General features: G+C 36.4%; 2 protein-coding genes across 2 annotated transcripts in view; one reads left to right on the top strand and one right to left on the bottom strand.

The window, feature by feature from the left end:
- Window positions 1–19,504, top strand: part of ace (angiotensin I converting enzyme (peptidyl-dipeptidase A) 1) — a 59,086-nt gene extending 39,582 nt beyond the window's left edge. The window contains exons 18-25 of the mRNA XM_073827827.1: window positions 4,282–4,379; window positions 4,830–5,002; window positions 7,267–7,490; window positions 7,575–7,719; window positions 12,878–12,976; window positions 13,089–13,211; window positions 13,345–13,532; window positions 19,041–19,504. Of these exons, the coding sequence (XP_073683928.1) occupies window positions 4,282–4,379; window positions 4,830–5,002; window positions 7,267–7,490; window positions 7,575–7,719; window positions 12,878–12,976; window positions 13,089–13,211; window positions 13,345–13,532; window positions 19,041–19,243 (1,253 nt within the window). The 3' untranslated portion in view covers window positions 19,244–19,504. The remainder of the gene's footprint in view (window positions 1–4,281; window positions 4,380–4,829; window positions 5,003–7,266; window positions 7,491–7,574; window positions 7,720–12,877; window positions 12,977–13,088; window positions 13,212–13,344; window positions 13,533–19,040) is intronic.
- Window positions 19,505–19,654: 150 nt separating this feature from the next.
- Window positions 19,655–24,157, bottom strand: part of itga3b (integrin, alpha 3b) — a 56,514-nt gene continuing 52,011 nt past the window's right edge. The window contains exon 25 of the mRNA XM_073827828.1: window positions 19,655–22,199. Coding sequence (XP_073683929.1) covers window positions 22,029–22,199 — 171 coding nt within the window. The 3' untranslated portion in view covers window positions 19,655–22,028. The remainder of the gene's footprint in view (window positions 22,200–24,157) is intronic.

Here is a 24,157-nt window from a genome sequence, read left to right on the forward strand (position 1 = left end):
TGATTTATTAATGTTTCTTTGATGTTGTGTTTTTAAAAGCGCATAAGAAAACTTGTGCTGTTTTGTGTATGCGCTCAGAGACGAAGCAGAATACGGACATCAAAGTGCACGCCTAAACGGTCATGGTGATTATTCATGTAAACCCTTGTCAGTTATGTCTTAAATGATCATAAATCATAATAAAAATACGTGTGTAACAGTATATTGGATCCGTGTGGTGCTTAAACCGGCAACAAATAATATTCTTTCTGCCGTCTCTGTGCTTAAAATTAATAAAAATAAAAATGTAAAAATACAAATATCACTAATATAAAGTTTTGGACCCAGGCATAATCGTGTTCAATAATTGTGATTACAGTATTGACCAAAATAATCGTGATTATGATTTTCGCCCAAATCTAGCAGCCCTACTACATGCTATCTATCAGATTTTAGTGAAATTGCATCAAATTATCCATTTTGTTCCAACTGCCTCATGGGCCGGATAAAAACGCCTGGCGGCCCGTAGTTTGCCCACCTCTGCCTAAGGGACTCCATAGTCATCACTTGCCTTATCCATTTGATTTAAGCATCTTCACACATGCTAAAAGTGTGCTACTAATGTACATGTGAGCAAACTCAGAGGTGAGCGAATCAATTAAAGTTTCAAACTGGTGCTCTGATCTGCTTCTTCTGCAAGAAGTCTTTCCTTTTCTTTTGCCACCCTGCTTCTCAGTCTGACAAACAGTGCTTGGGCCCAAACTAGATATGCCTCCAAGTGATGCAGGAGGATAGAAGTCAGGGTCTGATTTGATCCTTTTCCGTTCACTGCTCACCGCCCTGCCATAATTCTCCCTTTTTCTTTTAACACCCTGATCCATCTTAACCAGGCTAGATGGTCCAGGCTGTTCATCATCTGTGATGTACCCCTTCATCGGTGATTGTCCAGGTCGGACCTCACAATTATTGGGGTTAGACAGTCCAGGCTGTTCATCATCATTTCTGGAGCTTTTCACAGCTAATACTCCAGATTTGAAATTACTGTTGTTGAGGTGAGGCAGTCCAGACTGTCTTTTGTCTTTCCCAGGCACAGGTCTGACCTCAGTATTGTTGAGGAGAGACAGTCCACACTGTTCATCATCATTTCTGGAGCTTTTCATAGGTGTCTCCCCACATGCTGCTGGTGGAGTACTAATATACATGCAAGAAAATGCAGAGGTGAGGGCATCAACTGAAGAATCAGACTGGAGGTCTGATCTTCTCCTTTTCCGCTTTCCGCTCTCTAAGCTCTCATTTTTTCTTTTGATACCCAGTCTCATCTCAACCTGACAGCCTGAGCTTAGGCCAGAACTGGATGCATCTCCAAGTAGTGCTAGTGAAGAAAAGCCTGAGCTGAGGGAAGTCAACGAACAACCAGAAGCATGGCGGTGGTCTGACCGAATCATTTTTCGTTCTCTGCTCTCTGATCTGTCAGAATTCCCTCTTTTTCTCTTAACAGTCAGTCTCATCTCAATCTGACGACCTGTGTTTAGGTTAAAACTGGACATTTCTCCAAGTGATGCTTTAGCAGAAAAGCTTGAGCTGATTCTGTTAGCCATCCGAACAAATCTACTGGTAAAGCACTAGTAATCTGCTGCTTAACCACAAACTGGTAGTTCATCAGAGGATGTCTGATATTCCACTGTTGCTAAGGTACCACTGGTCTAAAGATTCCGGAATGTGGCGGTGATGTCTTAGGTGTGCCTCATTTGCATAATCCACATTTAAAAAACAACAATATCTGATCAGCAGTGCATAGAATGCTCTTCTGTGAAGGCACGTGTGTGTATTAGAGCTGTGCAATATGCACAAAATATTCACATTCCATTCTTTATTTGTGATTTTGGTCATCGTTTTCTCTTGTTCAGACATTACATTCAAATTTGTTTTTCAGTGTACGAGACTACATTTCAGTGTAAAATAAAATAGAATTAACTGCTTAATAAATACAACTATAATACAGTGTCTCTAGAACAGATGCAGAGAAATGCATTAATATTGCAAGACAAAATAAACTAAATTCCAATAATAAAAAATAAATATGTCTTAAGTTTCAGTACAGGTTTGTAGTATTGACAAAAGCAGTGAGGGATTTTCTCCTTTTCTTTGCTTGTTTGATGAACATCAGGTGCACATACAGCTGCAGACCTAATCCAATATCCTTACAATATTATTTCCTTCCAACTGTTTATATTCATTAAAGACATAAACAAATGTTTTACTTCAATACTCTCTATGTTTGACATCATCATTTTGTGCATATTTGACCACTTTAGTGAAGGAAGCTTGTAAAGAGAACTCAATTCAGCACCCCGACATGACAGAGCCATGAAACAATGTCATGGCTTTTTTGTTAAATTTCTTATTACTGGCCAAACAAAATATGACCTCAAGCTGTTTTGTTTGGTCAAAATGTATGTTATCTAAACAATGTAAAACTCTACCGTAAGGTTGAGATGTCTGTTTATGGTAAATCTTGCTTTACATGTGCAGTAGTGCTTCATGGGCTTTTTTGAATAATAATCACACCTGTAACATTGTCGGTAAGCCTTAGATACTTTCCATAATTATCAGGGTCTACCTTAAACTAAATGTATTTATCTCCAGCCCATTTTCAGTGATTTAATTTTTGATAAATTTAGCAAATTTTAGTACATTCGGCAACTAAATTAGTTCGCAATTCATTAGTCAGCATTTACTTTCATTATATGAAAAAAAAATTTGAACATGACCTATAGTAAATTTTGGCTAAATGCTTTATTTTTGGGTGAACTGTTACTTTAAACCAAATTAGAATTTTACATACTTTGCAAACCCAAAGTTTCTTTTACAGAAGTGGTTAAACATGAACAACTACACCTGAAGTCAAAAGACAAGTTAACATACACCTTGCCGAAACTGCAAAATGTTAATTATTTTACCAAAATAAGAGGGATCGTACAAAATGCATGTGATTTTTATTTTATTTAGTACTGACCTGAATAAGATATTTCACATAAAAGACGTTCACATATTGTCCACAAGAGAAAATAATAGTTCAATTTATAAAAATGACCCTGTTTAAGAGTTTACACACTTGATTCTTAATACTGTGTTGTTACCTGAATGCTCCACAGCTGTGTTGTTTTTATTTAGTGATAGTTGTTTATGAGTCCCACACAAATTCTTTGTTTTTTAGCATTTTTGTGTATTTGAAGCCTTTCCATTAATGATTGTATAATTTTGAGATCCATCTTTTCACACTGAGGACAACTGAGGGACTCATATGCAACAATTACAGAAGGTTCAAATGCTCACTGATGCTCCAGAAACAATGCATTAAAAGCCAGGGGTGTAAACTTTTGAACTGAATGAGGATGTGTACATTTCTCTTATTTTGCTTAAATATCATATTTCTTTCATTTAGTACTACCCTTCAGAATCTACAGATGATACTTACATGTTACCCAGGAGACAAATAAGTTAAATTCACTCTGATTTTCAAATTGTCTTAATCCATCATTCACTGGGCATCAGTGAGCATGTTTCTCAGTTGTCCTCAGTGTGAAAAGATGGATCTCAAAATCATAGTTGGAAAGGGTTCAAATACACAAAATGCTAAAAAAACAAAAAAAAACAAAGAATTTGTGGGACCTGAAGGATTCTTCTGAAGAAGAGCGGACAGTTTAAATGTTAAAACTAACACAAAACAACAAAAACACAGCTGTGGATCATTCAGGTAACAACACAGTATTAAGAATGAAGTGCATGTAAACTTTTGAAAAGGGTCATTTATAAATTCAGCTAATTTTAAACTCTTGTGAACTATATGTAAAACTCTTTTATGTGAAATATCTTACTCATGTCAGTATAAAAAAGAACATTTTGTATGATCTATCCTAATTTTGACTTCAACTGTCGATGAAATCTACATAATTTCTTCTAAAAAAAAAACACAGTCTAGATCTTTTTTCTTGAGGGTTTACATTGATATTCTGTAGATGTTTGCGGCAACTCCAAAGCAGTCGACAGGATTTAATGTGCTTTCAAAATCATCAAGCGTGACTGTGTGTGTGTACATATCAGAGGCTACATTTGCACGTGTGGGAAACTGTGTGTACTTGTGTTTGTGTGCACGCAATGGTTCCACATGACTGGAGATTAAATGGCTTGGGATTCCAAGCCCAGTGGTTTCCTCCAGTGCCACTGGTCTGAGATACTACACCATCTCTCACATCCTGCCTTCCAGTTGGCTGACGTTCTTCTTTGCTTGGTTTTTCTCAGGAAATATGTGGGCCCAAACATGGTCTGCTATCATGGACCTTGTCATTCCGTATCCTGATGCCACACAAGTGGATGCCACGCCAGCCATGATTGCCCAAGTAAGATTACAACTAAAAACACATTCTTTAATCTATTTCTATTCCTACTCTGCACTTGGGGTCATTTTCTGAAAGCAGTGGCTGTTTACGTTAAGTGTCAAAGGAGGTGGACGCTGTTTACACTGAGTGTAAATTGTGGTAGATACTGTTTGCACCGAGTGTAAATAGCAACAAATATCATCTTGTTTACATGGAGTGCAAATAGGTTTGACAGACACGTTTTATGCTGCCATGTGTTTACAAACTCTCATTGGATTATTTCAATTTAAACAGTGCAAATAATGTTTGGAAATGTAAACTGAGTTTTCCTAAAATAAATAACCATTTGGTGAAATTGTTTCTAACAATGTGCAGAGGCATATGGAGAATTCAATTCATCTATATCTGACATACCTGCAAATGTCTGTAATCACTGTGTCCTCTGATTGTGAGACGCTTTTGGTTCTTCAGGGTTGGGACTCCAAGCGAATGTTTGAGGAATCAGACCGATTCTTCACTTCTCTGGGTCTTCTGCCCATGCCTCCTGAGTTCTGGAACAAGTCCATGCTGGAAAAGCCATCAGATGGACGTGAAGTGGTCTGCCATGCATCTGCTTGGGACTTCTACAACCGCAAAGACTTCAGGTATATGCCTCATATCACAGTAAGATGGTTCATCCTAGGGCAGAAGAGGTTTACATGGAGTTGGACATAAACAATGCTTTTTAGTATATTTCCTTTTTAAAAAAATAAGTGTGCTTAATTATATTGAATGTGCATTTGTAGTGTACTTTAAATCATAAGAGTATATGGTTTTAAAAAACTGTACTTGCAAATATTATTAATGAAATTATAGTAATATAAGTGCACGTTTATGGCTGACTTTTAAAGTGTTCTTAGTTTTGTCAAATTTAAAATTTTACTTTAAAGTACATTTTAAATAATGGTTTTAATAATATTTTGTTGTGCTTTAAAGTACACTTATTTTGATGTGTTGATTAACATACACTACCAGTCAAAAGTTTTTGAACAGTAAGATTTTCAGTGTTTTTTTAAAGAAGTCATCAAGCCTGCATTTATTTGATCTAAAGTACAGCATAAACTGTCAAATTTCTGAAATATTTTTATTATTTAAAATAACTGTTTCTATTTAAATATATTTTAAAATGTAATTTATTCCTTTAATTTCGAAGCTGAATTTTTAGCATCATTACTCCAGTCACATGATCCTTCAGATTTGCTAATTATGATGAAAACAGCTGAGCAGATTGTTTTCAGATTTCTTTGATAAATAGTTCTATAGTGCATTTATCTGAAATAGAAATCTTCTGTAACATTATAAATGTCTTTATCATCACTTCTGATCAATTTAAAGGATCCTTGCTAAATAAAAGTAATAATTTAAAATCATTTATTCCCCCCTTAAAAAATAAATTATACTGTCTCCAAGCTTTTGAACGGTATAGGATAGTATATAATGAATCAAAGAATCCTGAAAAAAAGTTGTTTTACTGTTTTAAATATTGATGATAATAATAATAATGATACCTTTTTCTAATAAATGTTTTTTGAACAGCAAATTAGCATATTAGAATGATTTCTGAAAATTCAGATTTGATCACACAAATAAACTACATTTTAAAATACACTCAAATAGAAAGCAGTTATTTTAAATAGTGTAAATATTTCAGCATTTTACTGTTTTTGCTGTACTTTGGATCAAATAAATGCAGGCTTGGTGAGCAGAAGAGACTTCTTTAAAAAAAAAACATTAAAAATCGTACTAAAGCACATTCACTTTTAACTGTAGTGTGTTATTTGATTTAAGTAAACTGCAGATTCATTACAAATGAGTAATTACAAATTTATTTAAACATCATATACGTTTCAATAGAAATGACGCTAAAATGTATTTAAGTTTACTTTAAATTTACTTTAACCATATTTCAAAGACAAGAGGAGTAATTAAGAAATTACAAATTACGATGCACTTAAGTCTTACTTAAGTGGGTTAAAAAATTAATTTAAACGGTCACACTTTATTTTAAGTTCGAGTTCTCACTATTAACTATGACTTTTGCCTCAATAAACTCCTAATTTGTTGCTTATTAATAGTTAGTAATGTAGTTTAGGTCAATTTAGGTACTGGGTAGGATTAGGGATGTTGAATATGGGCATGCAGAATATGTTCTTTATTATAGTACTAATACACAGCCAACATGTTAATAATAGGCATGCTAATAAATTATATTTAACCTAAAATTAAATTATAATATATTTTTATGAAATTGTAGAAACATGCAATTAAGTGTCCGAAATCAATACATTCAATTCACACTTAAGTATATTCTTTTAAAGTATACTCTCATAAAAGTTATCAGTGGGCCGGTACCTTTTAGGTACTAAAATGTACACTTTAGGAACTAATATGTAGCTTTAAGGTAGCAATTTGAGCCATTTATAGGTAAATAAGGTTTGAAAAGTTACTAATACATCACATCATTTTTTTAAATGATAAGTTTTCTTCTTTTTCACATGGGTCATATTATTGACTTAACATGCTAACAGCAAACTCTACTGGAATCATTTGTGTGTTATAGTATTTCATTTGCTTTGGATGTGGAGCAATATTAGTAAGTTTCTGGTGTACAAAGTTTAGAGTGTTTTGTTTTAATTCAGTCACTATGCTTCCTATAGACAGTAGACAACTAGGCAGCTCACTAGTTTTGGACAAAGCCTATATCTTATGAACTGTTCTAATATGTCTCCCAAGCCAAATAAACCCTGATGTCAACTACTCCTCTTGTTTATGTGATAAAGGGAGGATGTAAAGACATCTGAAACAACAACTTTCTAGCCTTTTCCTTTCCATTATCTCGCTGTTAACTTTTCCCTCTTACCATTTCTAGGATCAAGCAGTGCACAGTGGTGACCATGGACGACCTCATCACTGTGCACCACGAGATGGGCCACGTTCAGTACTTCCTGCAGTATAAGGATCAGCCCATCTCTTTCCGCGACGGCGCCAACCCTGGATTCCACGAGGCCATCGGTGACGTACTGGCCCTGTCAGTTTCCACACCTAAACATCTTCAGAGCATTGGCCTGCTGGACAAGGTGGAGGACAATCATGGTACGGCCCATACATCTACACAGAAGCTTGCCATAAAACACATAAAATGCTAGATCTAACCATAAGTGTCTTACTGGTCTGTAGAAAGCACCATCAACTTCCTGATGAGCATTGCCTTGGATAAGATCGCCTTCCTGCCTTTCGGCTACCTGATGGACCAGTGGAGGTGGAAAGTATTTGATGGAAGGATCTCAAGTTCAGAGTACAACAAGGAGTGGTGGAACATGAGGTGACCATGCTTCTATTAATCCATTATAATTAACATAATGAGAAACACAAAAATGGACAAAATGTGCATACTGTACATTTACGTCACCATTTGGTCAGTTACCCAGATGCACGACCATATTGGCGATACTCGGATATACAGAATGGTTAATGTACAACTGAATACATTGTTCTGCTTATTTATGTTGTCCAGTATTTATTTATGTAAACCAGTGTTTCCCAAACTTTTTTTCTGGGGACCCACATTTTAAAGTCGATAAATCCTTGTGACCCAATAAATATTAAGCCCATATAGTTCATATATCACGAAGAGAATTTATGCATTAACAAAATATGTGTGACCATTTTTAAGGTCATGCTTCCACTTAACTATTTAAAAGAGATACAGATATTTGACAAAGCACATTTTTTTTAATATAAGTAAAATGCAGATTTGCAGAAAATGCTGTTTACCACAAACACAATATTTATCCGTTATTTTGATTTCAAATCCACAAGTGCTTTTTCAGCATTGTGATCCTCTTTTATCACAGTACACTAATACAGTAACAGACATTTTCACGTTTAAACTCAATAAAAAACAACATATTATTCAATGCACTTGACTTCTAGATTTGTATATTAAGTTGCTCAAGCAAGTTGCAACACATTTAAACACAACATAGGGAGGCTATAGCTTCCTTTTCTAATTGAAATTGGGCTATCAAAAAATATTTTAATTAAAACTTACCACAGACAGAAACAGTCGGCTCTCATGCTTTTCTTTCGCATTAAATCTTTATTAAAAACAATGCTTTAAAGAACTTTTCTGCCTGGACAAGTGCACGTATTATGTTGCCTTTTTCTTTAAAACTGCACTTTTCCTTATTTTAAACCTAGCCAAAAAGCCACGTGTTGACTGTGAAAAAGTGGACTTCATTTATATGCATTTATGGGACATTTTCGTGTCAATCCATGTTCATTTTTACAGCGAACAATGCGCTGTCACTTTAATTCAGCACATGCAGCGCTTGCAGCACAGCAAAAAATAGACTCTGCCGAAATGATCGCTGCTCTGCTGCAAACGCACTGCTTCTGGAACGCACTGCTGGACTGCAACCGCGTGCAGTGTGAACGCTCCAATCCGTTAACATGGGTGCGGAAAAAAATACGCAACGCATACGCAGAGCCGGATTAACGCAAAGGCAAACTAGGCACGTGCCTAGGGCCCGATTGGCGGGAGGGGGCCCAGACAGAGGGACACTTTTTTTTTTTTTTTTTTTAATGTACAAATGTCCTATCTACAATCTATTTCAATATTTATTAATTAACTAAAAATAGTGACGATGTTTATCTTAACCATAGACTTACATTGTCATATTAACGCCAGCCCATGACTGTATAGAGCGGCGCCAGCCAGTCAGAGCCATACAGAGCGATTTGTGATAAGCTTTTCACCCAGAGTTATGCCGCGGAACGGCAGTCAAACCCGTGAATTCCCACTTGTGAACTCGTACTAGATCGATGGACTCCCAGTTACGAGTTCTGACGTAACATGATACAATATCAGCCCTAATGCGTGCGGTGTTTATGCAAGTGGTACACTTTATTATTACATTGCATTTAGTTTGAGAGCAAAGGAATGACAACATTATTACATTATTTGATTTGTATTGCTTTTTACCTTCCCTCCAAAACTCGTTTTTTTTTTTTTTTTTTTATTCAGGCAATTTTATATTTTGAAAAAATTAAATAAAGCAAAGCCGTTTGAACAGCGCTCTTCACTTATTATTTTATTTTACTTACAAAACAGTCTTCTTTTTAGCGTTTATTTTACAATAATAACCAATAGGATAGAACACAGGTGTGGTGTTTTAGCAGCTAATCTATTGGTGATTAATATAAATAAAATAAAGCTAAAACTCTGTTTTGTCAGTGTTCCATGGTCTCATAGCCTACTATGAGAAATAAAGTTTAATAAATGCAATACAATGCATCACAAATCCGTGGGAACGGATTGCTAAAGCGTGCGCACAGATTATAAATTTGTCGGTAAGGATTCAAAATCTGAGGGTACGGTTGACAAAATCTGAGCTCACGGATTGGAAATTCGTGGGTACGGTTTGATAATCCATGGGCACGATTTATATTTATTTATTTAACCGAGGGAACAGTTTAAGAACTCGTGAGTACAGTTTAAACTGAGGGAACGAATTGCAAAACCGTCCCCACGGATTAATTATTTTTCTTCTACAGGTGACGTAAGGGGCTCCGTGTGAGCCCAATATCGTTTTGCTTAATAAACTTATTTGCTCTGTTTACATACTTTACTGACACCTATTGGTTATTTACTAGTACTACTGCCTTAACAATGACACTCCCAATGGATAAGATGAGGATAATTAAATAGCATTTAATAGAGCCGTGTAATGTATAAATAATGAATATCAAAAATAGTCTGATAGACTGTTTTATATACAACACATGACTTATTTTGGCATACAACAACCAATTTTTAACCAAAGACTAGGCTATGTAAAATGTGAATTAACTTTTATTAGTAACTTTGGTAAATTTCAGATTTCAATTCATAAATAACATCGACGGAGGGGGGCCCAAAAAATGCAGCCTGCCTAGTGTAGTCCATTTATTTAATCCGGCTCTGCGCATACGCACAGCAGACGGAGTATGAAACAGGCAATGCAGAGCGCAGCTAAAGAACAACAACAAAACTACTTGGAGGAAAGAAAGCAGAAGAAGAAAACAACGAGCTCCCTCGTGCGGCTAATAGGTGAACTACACATATAAATTTTAATCAAGAGTATATAGCGCACTGAAAAATAGTGCTCGACTTGGCGACCCATACAATATTTCCCGCGACCCACTTGTGGGTAGGGACCCCGCCTTTGGGAATGACTGGTCTAAACCATGGGAAAAGTGTGTGGAAGCTGGTAAATCATATAGAGAAGGACTTAGTAAGCAGGAAAGGCCACAATATTTTGACAAACTAAAGTTAATAGGTGGTAAAGATACATACGAGAAGTATTAATTAAGATATTAGCCTAAAATTTCACCTACCTTACTGACAATGATAAGAACAAACACAAATGTTGTCAAGATTCTTGCCCTGGAAATCCTGGTTCACTTTGGCCAGCCACAAATGCCCGTTGTTCCTCAGACAGTTTTTTGCACTCTTCTCCTTGAATTGTTGTAACTTTTGGCAGTCTATAATACTCTAAATGTTTTTCCCGGTCTGGCCGATTAGTACAGCCCAAACCATGACAATAATTGACCATTTTCAGCAGCAATAATCAGCTTAATATGCGAAATTTTGTTCAGTTCAGTGGCACTGTTTATATTCAGTGCCGTCAAAATGGCCGATTGATGACGCTTGTGAAAACACTATTATTGGCTGTGAATATTAAAGCGCAAATAGGCCGCTATTTAAAGGGATAGTTCACCCAAAAATGAAAATTTGATGTTTATCTGTTTACCCCCAGGGCATCCAAGATGTAGATGACTTTGTTTCCTTTTAACGAAAACCGGTGCAGTCTGCCAGCCAAATAATATGAGTGGATGGGCACCAAACCTTCAAAAGTAAACAAAAACATGCACAGACAAATTTGCAGCGGATGACTTGTTTTTTGGCCACAGTTGTTAGTCGCGAGTTTAAATTTCAGAAAATTGCATATAGCCCCTTTAAATATGAAGTCGGCATATTTGTTGAAATGATGGTGTGGCTCTGTGTAAATAAGCGTCGCAGTTTCGTCTCATTTAAGGCAAAGACTATAGAATACCAAAGACATGTCACTCGTGTAGTTTTGAATGGGGAACAATGAAACGGTCATCATGGCCGTGAAGCTCCGCCTTCTTAGTGAAAGAGCCAATCGTTGATCAGTAAAGTCAGCGCGTCACTGCATCTGCCTTTAGAAGTCCCGGTTGCTATAGAAACAGCCGGCGCTCTAAGACGTGCGTTCAGTACTGCGCATGCGCACTGGCTCATCTAGCCGGAAAAATAAGCGTTTTTTAACGCTATTCAAGCACAAGGAACTATATTTATGAGGCAGTTCTTGTTGGATTTCTTTGGAGATTTCAAATATGAAATTTAATCGTAAGTTTGGCGAACAGTTTTGGAGAATTTGATGTTTCCCCATTCAAAGAGATAGGAGCTGCACTTTGATGCCCGAGAGGCGTTTCAAAGATGGCCGCCGAGTGACATGACTTGTCTTAAAAGGACTTTGTTTAAGGTTACTTACTGAATCAAGCATTACGCTCATGGTGTTTTCAGCCTCTGTCATCTCACATGAAGAAATGAACACATTAACATCCTCCATAGTCTTCTTTGAGAGTCATTTTATGTAAAAAATCAACGATCGTCAGGCAGTAATGGGCGCTTTTGAAGCACTTCTTCGCGACGCTTCAAACCCTTGTGAATCATTTGTTTCGAATCAACTGAGCGCGTTTCAAACTGCCAAAGTCACGTGATTTCAGTAAACGAGGCTTCGTTACCTCAAAGCTTCTTCATATTTAATGATGTTTAATGTTTTGTTAATTGCATTTAATATATTATAATTTCAATTACACATTTGTAATGGGTGTGTAAACGGTTTTATGCATGTTTGGGCTGATTTTTTGTTGTAGTTACACAGTTTAAACCAACAGGCGCCGCCATCGTATGGCGTTTCGAACGCTTCGAAACATGTTGGTTCAATTGATTCGAAGCTTCGAAAAGAATCGTTTCTGCCTTACTATCGTCAAGGTCTAGTTTAATTTGAAGGAATTATAACAAATATATTACTATTTTATAGTAAAATGTACCTCTCAAAAAATATATATTCTGAAAATAAATACATAATCTGAAAATATAAAAAAATAAATAAACGTTTTTTATTAATAACAGCTCAGAGGCAATGCATGAGTGGCAAAATAAAGGTACATCTTAATAAATACTATATATATATATATATATATATATATATATATATATATATATATATATATATATATATGAAAATTGTTATATTGTATATCAATTCAACATATTGTTGGTCATTTAACTGATGCATTGATCCATATCTAGGTATTGTTAGACCCCCTAGTTGTTTGCTATTATATTAACGTCTAAACTGTGCAATATGTAAAGATGGTACCAGAGCTGAATTTGTGTATTTTATTAACAGAATGAAGTACCAGGGATTATGTCCACCTGTATCACGTACTGAGGAAGACTTTGACCCTGGTGCAAAGTTCCACATCCCTGCTAATGTGCCCTACGTCAGGTAGACAACAATAAAATATATCACTCACTAATGTGGAAATATATCATGTTACATAACTCATTTAATAAAACAAACCTTTGGATTGACTGTTTATTTGGTTTGGCTCCAATAGGTACTTTGTGAGTTTTGTAATCCAGTTCCAGTTCCACAAAGCCCTGTGTGAAGCCGCCGGTCAGCCAGCTCCGCTCCACAACTGTGACATCTACCAGTCCAAAGACGCAGGGAAACTCCTGGGGTCAGTAAACCACTGAGAACTCTCACTGAAAAACTTTCCAGTGTTTACAAGCTCTAAAAGCAATAAAGTAGTACGATTTTATAGATTCACATCATTTTTGCCTGCAAATAAAAGAGCTCTACTCCCTTCTCAGTGATGTGATGAAGATGGGCTTCAGTAAACCCTGGCCCGAAGCCATGACTTTGATTACCGGCCAGCCCAAAATGTCAGTCCAGCCTCTGATGGACTACTTCCAACCGCTCATCGTGTGGCTGGAGGAGGAGAACAAAAAGAATGGTGACGTCCTGGGATGGCCAGAGTACGATTGGGCGCCTTACAAAAGTAAGCTTGGAGTTCATAAATTGACATTCAAATGATGCTGTACCACTCAATTTCCTGTGTTTTCTTGTAAAATAAAAATGCTTCAGCTGGGAAACTGGGATTGATTTCAGTCAAATTAAACTAACTTCAATGAATTTCCAAGATACTGTAGCTCCCACTCAATTTTAAACCACTGGATTTGGGTGATTCTTTAAATAAACTTTCTTTTCTGATTAAAAAAGCACTATTTTCAATGATGGAATGCATTTAGGGGTTCAAGCGCGTAGCGCTGAAACCCTACTGTAATTGTTAGAATGGTCACGGAGCAGCGGTCTCCACGTAAAACTGATCGTGCAGACCAAACCGTAAGTCATGTCGACTTGAAACTTGGAGGGATGTTAGTACTCACACCATCTACAACGTGGCCAAGGCTCGTCCCAATCGGCCTGACGGGGGCACTACAGCGATCAAAAGTACAAAATCACTCATAACTCCCAAACCGTCAGTCACAGGCTCAGGTGTTTTGTATCGTTGTAATCCTTGGCTTAAAATGGCTTAAAACACCTCAGATTCAATAGTGAGCGATATTTTTGGATATTTTTTTTTAAAAACCTACTTTTGCGTACTAGTCCTAGGTTTTTCACCCGATCGGAACCAGACTAGTGCAGAAAGATTCTCTGGAGAATGAAAATCAATAATTAAAAAAAAAAACTGTTGCAAAGGGGCACCAAAACTTTACAAAGGAGCAGGGCCACTTTCAGTAAAATGCCTATAACCCCTGAACGGAATGAGATGTATTTGCCATACTCAGAAATCTTATGTAAGAGCTCAATCTGAGGTCACAGGAAAAGCCAGGCTTAGCCACTTGGTGGTGCTATAAGGGGGGGGGGGGGGCAAAATGGCTATAACTGCGCAACAGTTTGCCCTATCAACATGAAAATGTGTGCATGGTCATGATCCAAATTGCCACAAGTGTCTACAGGGACATTTGCGTATCTCAAAAACATGGCTGCCACTGGTGGACGAAGTTTGAGAACCTGTTAGACAAGGTTAACGGAGGCCGATCGGAACGAAACTCGGAGGGTTTGTTCGACTCACGGCCCCAAAGGTCTGAGAGAAATTTGAAAGAAATCGGCCACTGGAGGGTGAAATCACATTTTCCAAGACCGTAAACAATTTGTACGTCGGGCGTTCTTCTGCAAATACACACAATATTCGTATCGTATGATAAAACTCTGCAACTTTGCCTTTAGAACCACTGCTGCCATTCAAATCATTTGTTAAATGATTGAGAATATGTAAAAAACCTACTTTTGCAAACTACTCCTAGGTTTTTTACTCAACCTGGAAAAAACACTGCAGTACAATTCTTTGGACTCTTTAGACCAATAATTATCAAAAAATTATGAAATTTACCCTTTGGGAAGCAATAATGGGGTCGTTTAGAAAAGGGCCTGTCCAAATGTATCCAAAATCCTATAAAGCCTATAAGAAAACTCAAAACCTCACAAAACCTGCTGAGCACATGCGACAGGTGATTCTTAACAAGCACGCAAAGTTTTAAGTGGACTGGACCACAGCTGGCACTATAACAGTCATACATTTTAAGATCTTAATATTTCTATAGTAAATTACCTGGATTTGGCAAAATGCTTTTTTAAATAATTGATTTAGGTGCCTTAAAGCACTTGAACCCCGCTAATCACTGCTTGCAACTATATTTTTTATATTTTTATTGGGTGTGTAACAGTGTATATATTATATTATACACTGTCATTCAAAAGTTTGGGATCAGTAATATTTTGAATGTTTTTAAAGTTTCTTATGCTCATTAAGGCTGCATTTATTTGATAAAATAATGAAAAAATTTTATATTATGAAATATTATTGAAATTTAAAATAATGGTTTTCTATTTCAATATACTTTAAAATAGAATTTATTTCTAAATTTTCTTCAGTCATTACTCCAGTCTTCAGTGTCACATGATCCTTCATAAATCATTCTGATATGCTGATTTATTATCAATGTGTCACGAAAATCCTCATGTTTCTGGTTGTTTGTCTTTGTTTTGCACTGGTCATTTGGTTTCTCCCTCTGTCTTCCCCCGTCTGTTGTTGATCATTTGGTTTAGTCCTTGTTTAATCATTATCTGTATCACCTGTCTTTGATTATTAGTCATCTGTGTCACCTGTGTTTGTAATCAGTCTCACCCTTTATAAGTCGTTTCCTTTTCCATTTGCTTTGTGTCGTCTTAAAGTTATGTTTACTGGTCTTTGTGCTCTTCAAGTTGATGTTTAATAAACACGTTCATTGGATCGACTTCTGTTCATCTCGAGTCATCACTCTAACGCCTGCCACCACCAGTAAACCCTGACAGAAGACGACAACCAAACATTAAAGATGGCTGAGGACAGGCTATGGAGACTACGGCAGAGTGGTCGGACATTGGAGAGGTATGTGGAGGAGTTCCTCGAGCTTTCACATCAGGTGGGTTTGGCACGATGCTTCACTCGGCGCTGTGTTTATTTTGGGACTGGATGATGAGATTATTTGCTGCGATCTTCCTACCTGTCAATTCCCCTTGATCGAGCTAGTCAATCTCATTCTGTTTTTAAATGGGTCTGATTTCGAAGTCGAAGAAATTGATCCTATCATTCCGATTAAGTCTCATCATCCAGCCCCCTCTGCCACACAGCACATCGTGCCAGCCTTCCATAAGCCAGGACCCCCCACATACCCCACCAATGGTTCCGGCCACCTGCCAACCCGGAGACACCCCAAGGCATTTCCGGTCGAGATGGCCTCCATTCCTGAGTTCCCGGCCAAGGAGGATATTATGGCTCTGATGGACATGGCGATTTCTCAGGAGTACACAGCACCTATTCACCTTCCTGATCCTCCGCTGGTCCAGTCCAGCCTTCAAGAGCGCCCTCCAGTGACTGCGCCGCCAGAGCGCCCTCCAGTGACTGCGCCGCCAGAGCGCCCTCCAGTGACCGCTCGCCCAGAGCTAACTCATTCTGTGTCTTCGCTGGAGACGCCCAGCCTTCCTGAATCCCCGCTGGGGTCGTCCAGCCGTCCAGAGCCCGCTCCTCAAGAGCGCCGTCCAGAGCCCGCTCCTCCAGAGTGCCGTCCAGAGCCTTCGCTGGCCCCGTCCAGCCGTCCGGAGTCTCAGCTGGTCTCTTCCTGCCGTCCAGTGTCTCAGCTGGTCTCTTCCTGCCGTCCAGTGTCTCAGCTGGTTCCGTCCAGCCGTCCAGAGTATCCCCCCTATGAACTGCTGAACCTCCCCAAGAAAATTTTGGGGGGGGGCTACATACCCCGAGTACACGTGGTCTGGCCGAGGACTGAGGCCAGGGCCACGGGGACTGCCCAGCCTTGGCCACCTGAACTGCCTGTCTGGCCGTGGCCGCCTGATCCGCCATGGCCACCTGAACTGACTGTCCGGCCGTGGCCGCCTGACCCGCCATGGCCAAAGGATCTGACTGTCCGGCCGTGGCCCCCTGATCCGCCATGGCTGCCTGTCCCGCCCTGGAGGCCTCCCCAAACCAGGAAGGTCCTGTCCCGTAGCGGCCTCCAGGGCGCCCGCCCTCCCTCCCTGGTGTTTCCGTCACGGCGCGGGACGCGCCTACCGGGAGGGGGGTGTAGTGTCACGAAAATCCTCATGTTTCTGGTTGTTTGTCTTTGTTTTGCACTGGTCATTTGGTTTCTCCCTCTGTCTTCCCCCGTCTGTTGTTGATCATTTGGTTTAGTCCTTGTTTAATCATTATCTGTATCACCTGTCTTTGATTATTAGTCATCTGTGTCACCTGTGTTTGTAATCAGTCTCACCCTTTATAAGTCGTTTCCTTTTCCATTTGCTTTGTGTCGTCTTAAAGTTATGTTTACTGGTCTTTGTGCTCTTCAAGTTGATGTTTAATAAACACGTTCATTGGATCGACTTCTGTTCATCTCGAGTCATCACTCTAACGCCTGCCACCACCAGTAAACCCTGACACAATGTTGAAAACTGTTTCATATTTTTTTTGGAACCTATGATTTTTTTTTTATGAATAAAACGTTAAAAAGAACAATTTATTTAAAATAGAAATATTTTTATAACAATATACACTACTTTTCAAAAGTTTGGGGTTAGTATTTATTTATTTTTTTCCACTTTTTTTTGATAGAAATTAACACTTTTATTCAGCAAGGATGTGTTAAGTTGATAATGTGATAGTAAATACTTAAAGTTAGAAAAGTTGTCTGTTTAAAATAAATACTGTACTTTCAAACTTTTTATCAAAGAATCCTGAAAAAAAGGATTTAAGGTCCAAAAAAAATGCTAAGAAGCACAACTGTTTTCAATGTTGATAATAAATCAGCATATTAGAATGATTTCTGATAGGTCATGTGACACTGAAGACTAATCATTCAGAAAATTCAGCTTTGCATCACATATTAAAATACAAAACCGTTATTTTAAGTTGTAATAATATTTCACAAGATTTTTTGTTTTTGTTTTGTTTTTTTGATCAAATAAATGCTGTCACGATCCAGGCAGGAACACACGAACAACGACATAATAAAAGTAAGAGTATTTAATAAATTCAATGGAAAACAGGAACACGGAGTGGTAACATTAAAGACCGACAGAGAATGAGGAGAAACACACACCTTAAATACACAGACTGATTACAAACACAGGTGCAGACAATGAGGGATGAACCAAAATACACAGAGCTGCGGGGGAATAGATGGGAGAAGCCAACATGGAAGTCCGGGGGTGTGACAAATGCAGCGTTAATGAACAGAAGAGATTCCTTTAAACACGTAAAAAATCGTACTGATCCCAAACTTTTGAACAGCACTATGTATATAATATAGGGTATATAAAACAAAAAACACATACAACATAAAAATGTCATTACCATCAACTTTCAAAATTCCACAACATCACACTTTCTTTAGTGCTAATTTTTTTTTTTTTTTTATGATTTTATGGTGTCATCTGTGATCTTGTATGCTGTCACCTGCTGGGGAGGGTGATTGCTTGAGAAGGAGAAGAATAAACTTAATAAGTTGATAAAAAAGGCAGGTTCTGTTGTGGGTTGCGTGTTGCCCACTATTGATGTGAGTGCACAGGATAGAATGACTGATAAATTGGTCAGTATAATGAAACAAGATTGTCATCCTCTTCATGGAACAGTTCAAGCATGTGTGAGCACTTTTAGCTCAAGATTAATTCAGCCCCGATGCCATAAGGAACGATATAAAAAGTCATTTTTACCAACAGCCATTAGCTTATATAATCGATGTCATATTAGATGATTGATGTATTATTTTAAATTGTATTTGTGTAATATAGTGTAGAGTGTATTATGATGCTTGAAGCTAGGGGGCTGTATGAAATATTGTATTATGAAGTATCTTTCCTTTTTATTATTTTTTGTGATGAGCTGCTGTGACATGTGAATTTCCCTTTGGGATTAATAAAGTTAAATCAAATCAAATCAAATCAAAATGCTCACACACTTCTCACCTGCTTGTTTCAGTCACTTCAGTGGTGGAAGAGAAGCCGAAACCAGCAGTCAGTTTCCTGGGTTTGGATGTGGACGAGGCAGGCGCTGCAGCGGGGCAGTGGATCCTCCTGGTTCTGAGCATCGTCTTCCTGCTTGGCATCGTCTACCTAGCCTACAGATACAGGAAGACTAAACGCTTACAGGACAAATCAATGTCTCAGATGGAGCTCAAGTGAAAATCCTTAAATAGGAACCCATTCTATTCTTACCATGCAGTCATTACTTTTTGACTAAATCCACCTCTTTTTGAATGTAATGTATATTTATTATTTTTGGTCAAATTTGTTTGACTATGCAATGAAAAGTGACTTGTAATTTATTTGTAAAAAATGTCAATGTTTGACTGCTGTTTTCCATTATTTGTATAGTCTTAACTGTGTGCGTTTCTGATTGATTTTACTGGTAAACCTTTATAGAATATAAAGAATTATACAGACGTTCTGACTTTGATTATTGTGTGAGCGTGGGAGCATTTCATAAAACTGAGCCTTCAGTTTTTTAAAAACAATTTATTATCAGTACAATATAAAAAAGACCTTACAGACCAACATGTTTTTCTTTCTGGATGGACATACAGTATATTTTCTCAACTCCATACCCAGGTCTGAGGTACTGTATATACAAGCATTTGCTCAAAATTTAAAGAACTCTAGTGGTTTAGTATCCAACTCTATACCCTCTAATAAATAACCAAGTCAACCAGAGTGTGCTTCTCACTGATATTTCACTCTAATCCATCACTTGATTATATTAAATACTAAAATATGAAACTCATTCCACATCAAACAATTAAGAATCATATACCACGTTCAAGCTCAACACTGAAATTTTCAGTATTCCCATCACTGAAAGTAGACTAATATGAGCTGAATTGAGCAATACTTGTGACTGATAGCATTTGTTCAAACATAAAATCAACATTCTTCACTTGTAAGATGAATCGCACCAACAAGACAGTAGTTTCTAATAGCTGCTGTTCTGCAAAAAAAGTATATTCTTAACAGTAAAACAAAAGAACATTAAACTGAAAATCTGACTTGTGAAATTACACCACAAAATCAAACCAAATATCGACATTTGGGGCAGTTTGAAGTTTTTTTAGGACTATATATTTTATTGACCAATTACACATCAGGTTTGATTGATTTTTGCTCATACGATATGTAATGAGTAATGAGAATTTAATTGTGCTTAATTATCATAAAATTGCTTCACAATCAAAAAACGACTTTAAATAAATTCAGTTTATTCTAAATGTACACTACCAAAAATTTGTTTGATCAGTAAGATTTTGAATGTTTCAAAGAAGTCTCTTCTGCTCACCAAGTCTGCATTTATTTGATCCAAAGTACAGCACAAACAGTAAAATTTTGAAATATTTTTACTCTTTAAAATAACTGCTTTCTAATTTAATATATTTTAAAATGTAATTTATTCCTTTGATTTCACAGCTGAATTGTTTAGCATCCCTCAGAAATCATTCTAATATTCTGATTTGCTGCTCAAAAAGCATTTACTTTTATTATTATTATTATATTTAAAACAGCTGAGTTTCTTTGATAAATAGAAATGAAATAGAAATCTTTTGTAACACTACAAATGTCTTTATCATCACTTTTGATAAATTTAAAGCATCCTTGCTACATAAAAGTATTAATTTCTATTAAAAAAATACTGACTCCAAGCTTTTAAATGATAGTGTATGTCGACTTTATTCTCGTAATATTTCGACTTCATTGTCATAATATTTCAACTTTATTCTTGTAGTATTTCGGCTTTATTCTCGTACGCTGTAAAAAGTTTTCACCAGATTTAACTTAAAAAGTTCAACCTAAGTTCAGCAGCTGCGTTAAAATTTGAAGTTAAATCAGCTTAAAACTACAAGTCATTTTAACTTATTTCAATAAGAATGAGTTGATTTAACTTGTGAGTTGAAATGACTTAAGTCGATTTAACTTAAACTTTTAAGTCAGCTGCTAAATGTAGTTTAAAATGTTTTAAAAGCTTTCTATTCATCAAATAATCCTGAAAAAATTATTCAACTGTTTTAAATATTGATAGTAATAAATAAAAAAAATTCTTGAGCAGCAAATTAGCATATTAGAATAATTTCTGAGTATCTTGTGACACTGAAGACAGGAGTAATGATGCTGAAAATTTAGCTTTCATGACAGGAATAAATTACATTTTTTCAAATAGAAAGCAGTTATTTCAAAAAGTAAAAATATTGGTTATATCTGCTGTATTTTAGATCAAATAAATGCAGGCTTGGTGAGCAGAAAATAATTCTTTAAAAACATTAAAAATCTTACAGTTCAAAAACTTTTGACTGGGAGTGTAATTACTTTTTTGTTTAATGCTGACAGGAAGAACATGATAGTTTGGGCAAAGATTTTACACTCAACATCTATGTCTTCCTCCATAGGAGGAAAAACTGAAAAAAAAACAGCGGTTCTTAAACTTGCACAGTGTTACAAAATAAATGTCCAAAGAAAATGCAACTGGAACTTAGAAATCAAGTCTATATCCTCAGTGCTGTTTGATCAGAACTGGAAAAAATCTCATATGAGTGAGTAAAATGACCCAAGGCTTTGGCAAGTAAACTATTACAGTGACATTAAGAAATATTACAATGAAATGAAATATAAAATGCAATACTTGAAAGAAAAACATATTTACATGATCAGATTTAAAACTAGGAAAATGTATCAGTTGCTCATTACTAAGTCAAGGATGTCCCAGACAATGCTGACAATACTCTGGCTTTGTTGAAAGCGGTTTAATGGTCTACAAATCATGATATTGCACACAGACCAACAAACGTTTCAAAACATGTTCTCACTGCGTGAGTGGCGGCTCCAAACGCCAGTGTCCAGTGTCTGTTGAGTTGAGGCGGGGTTAATAAAAGACATCCTCCAATCATCACACTCCCCTGGCTCTGGACGGAGAGAGGTGAAGAGGTCAGTAGTAATATTCCTGCATTTCTGTCCAGTTGGTGACCCAGAGTTTCTTGCTCAGTTCTTGCTCAGGCTGAAAGGCCAAGTTATACTTATAGCGCTCCTCTTTGCGTACTTTCACACCGTGGTACTTTGGCATTATCCGGTAGTAAACGGCCCTTTTGAAGAAACCGCACTGCTCAAGACAAGACAGAGAATAAAAGAAACATTTTACATAAGAATGACATATGCTTTGTAATAACACTTTAGAAGTAAAAAAGTAGTAACATTTAAAGTTTTATCATTTACTCACATTCAAAACTATGACGGTGTTTTAGTGCCACATAAAAAAAAAAAAAAATCTAAGATTAAAAGATTAAATTTGGAATATTTCAAGAATAATGTCGAAATACTACGAGAATAAAGTCGAAATATTTTGAGAATAAAGTCTGAATGTTTTGAGAATAATTTTGACTTTATTCTCATAATATTTCGACTTTATTCTCATAGTATTTCGACTTTATTCTCGTAGTATTTCATCTTTATTCTCGTAGTATTTCGACTTTATTCTTGCAGTATTTCAACTTTATTCTCGAAGTATTTCATCTTTATTCTCGTAGTATTTCGACTTTATTTGCGAAGTATTTCTACTTTATTCTCGTAGTATTTCAACTTTATTCTCAAAGTATTTCATCTTTATTCTCGTAGTATTTCGACTTTATTCGCGAAGTATTTCTACTTTATTCTCAAAGAATTTCGACTTTATTCTCATAGTATTTCGTCTTTATTCTCGTAGTATTTCGACTTTATTCTTGCAGTATTTCAACTTTATTCTCGAAGTATTTCGTCTTTATTCTCGTAGTATTTCGACTTTATTCTCGTAGTATTCCGACTTTATTCTCGTAGTATTTCGTCTTTATTCTCGTAGTATTTGACTTTATTCTTGCAGTATTTCAACTTTATTCTCGAAGTATTTCGTCTTTATTCTCGTAGTATTCCGACTTTATTCTTGCAGTATTTCAACTTTATTCTCGAAGTATTTCGTCTTTATTCTCGTAGTATTCCGACTTTATTCTTGCAGTATTTCAACTTTATTCTCGAAGTATTTCGTCTTTATTCTCGTAGTATTTCGACTTTATTCTCGTAGTATTCCGACTTTATTCTCGTAGTATTTCGTCTTTATTCTCGTAGTATTTGACTTTATTCTTGCAGTATTTCAACTTTATTCTCGAAGTATTTCGTCTTTATTCTCGTAGTATTCCGACTTTATTCTTGCAGTATTTCAACTTTATTCTCGAAGTATTTCGTCTTTATTCTCGTAGTATTCCGACTTTATTCTCGTAGTATTTCGACTTTATTCTCGTAGTATTTCGACTTTATTCTCGTAGTATTTTTTTTTTTACTTTATTCTCGTAGTATTTCGACTTTATTCTCGTAGTATTTCGACTTTATTCTCGCAGTATTTCGGCTTTATTCTCGTAGTATTTCGGCTTTATTCTCGCAGTATTTCGACTTTATTCTCGAAGTATTTTGTCTTTATTCTCGTAGTATTTCGTCTTTATTCTCGTAGTATTTCGTCTTTTTTCTCGTAGTATTTCGTCTTTATTCTCGTAGTATTTCTACTTTATTCTCAAAGTATTTTGACTTTATTCTCATATTTCAACTTTATTCTCGTAGTATTTCGACTTTATTCTCGTAGTTTCCGACTTTATTCTCGCAGTATTTCGGCTTTATTCTCGTAGTATTTCGGCTTTATTCTCGCAGTATTTCGACTTTATTCTCGAAGTATTTTGTCTTTATTCTCGTAGTATTTCGTCTTTATTCTCGTAGTATTTCGTCTTTTTTCTCGTAGTATTTCGTCTTTATTCTCGTAGTATTTCTACTTTATTCTCAAAGTATTTTGACTTTATTCTCATATTTCAACTTTATTCTCGTAGTATTTCGACTTTATTCTCGTAGTTTCCGACTTTATTCTCGTAGTATTTGGACTTTATTCTCGTAGTATTTCTACTTTATTCTCAAAGTATTTTGACTTTATTCTCATATTTCGACTTTATTCTCGTAGTATTTCGACTTTATTCTCGTAGTTTCCGACTTTATTCTCGTAGTATTTCGACTTTATTCTCGTAGTTTCCGACTTTATTCTCGTAGTAT

This window comes from Garra rufa, chromosome 22 (genome assembly GCF_049309525.1).
Source record: "Garra rufa chromosome 22, GarRuf1.0, whole genome shotgun sequence".
NCBI classification, from domain to species: domain Eukaryota; kingdom Metazoa; phylum Chordata; class Actinopteri; order Cypriniformes; family Cyprinidae; genus Garra; species Garra rufa.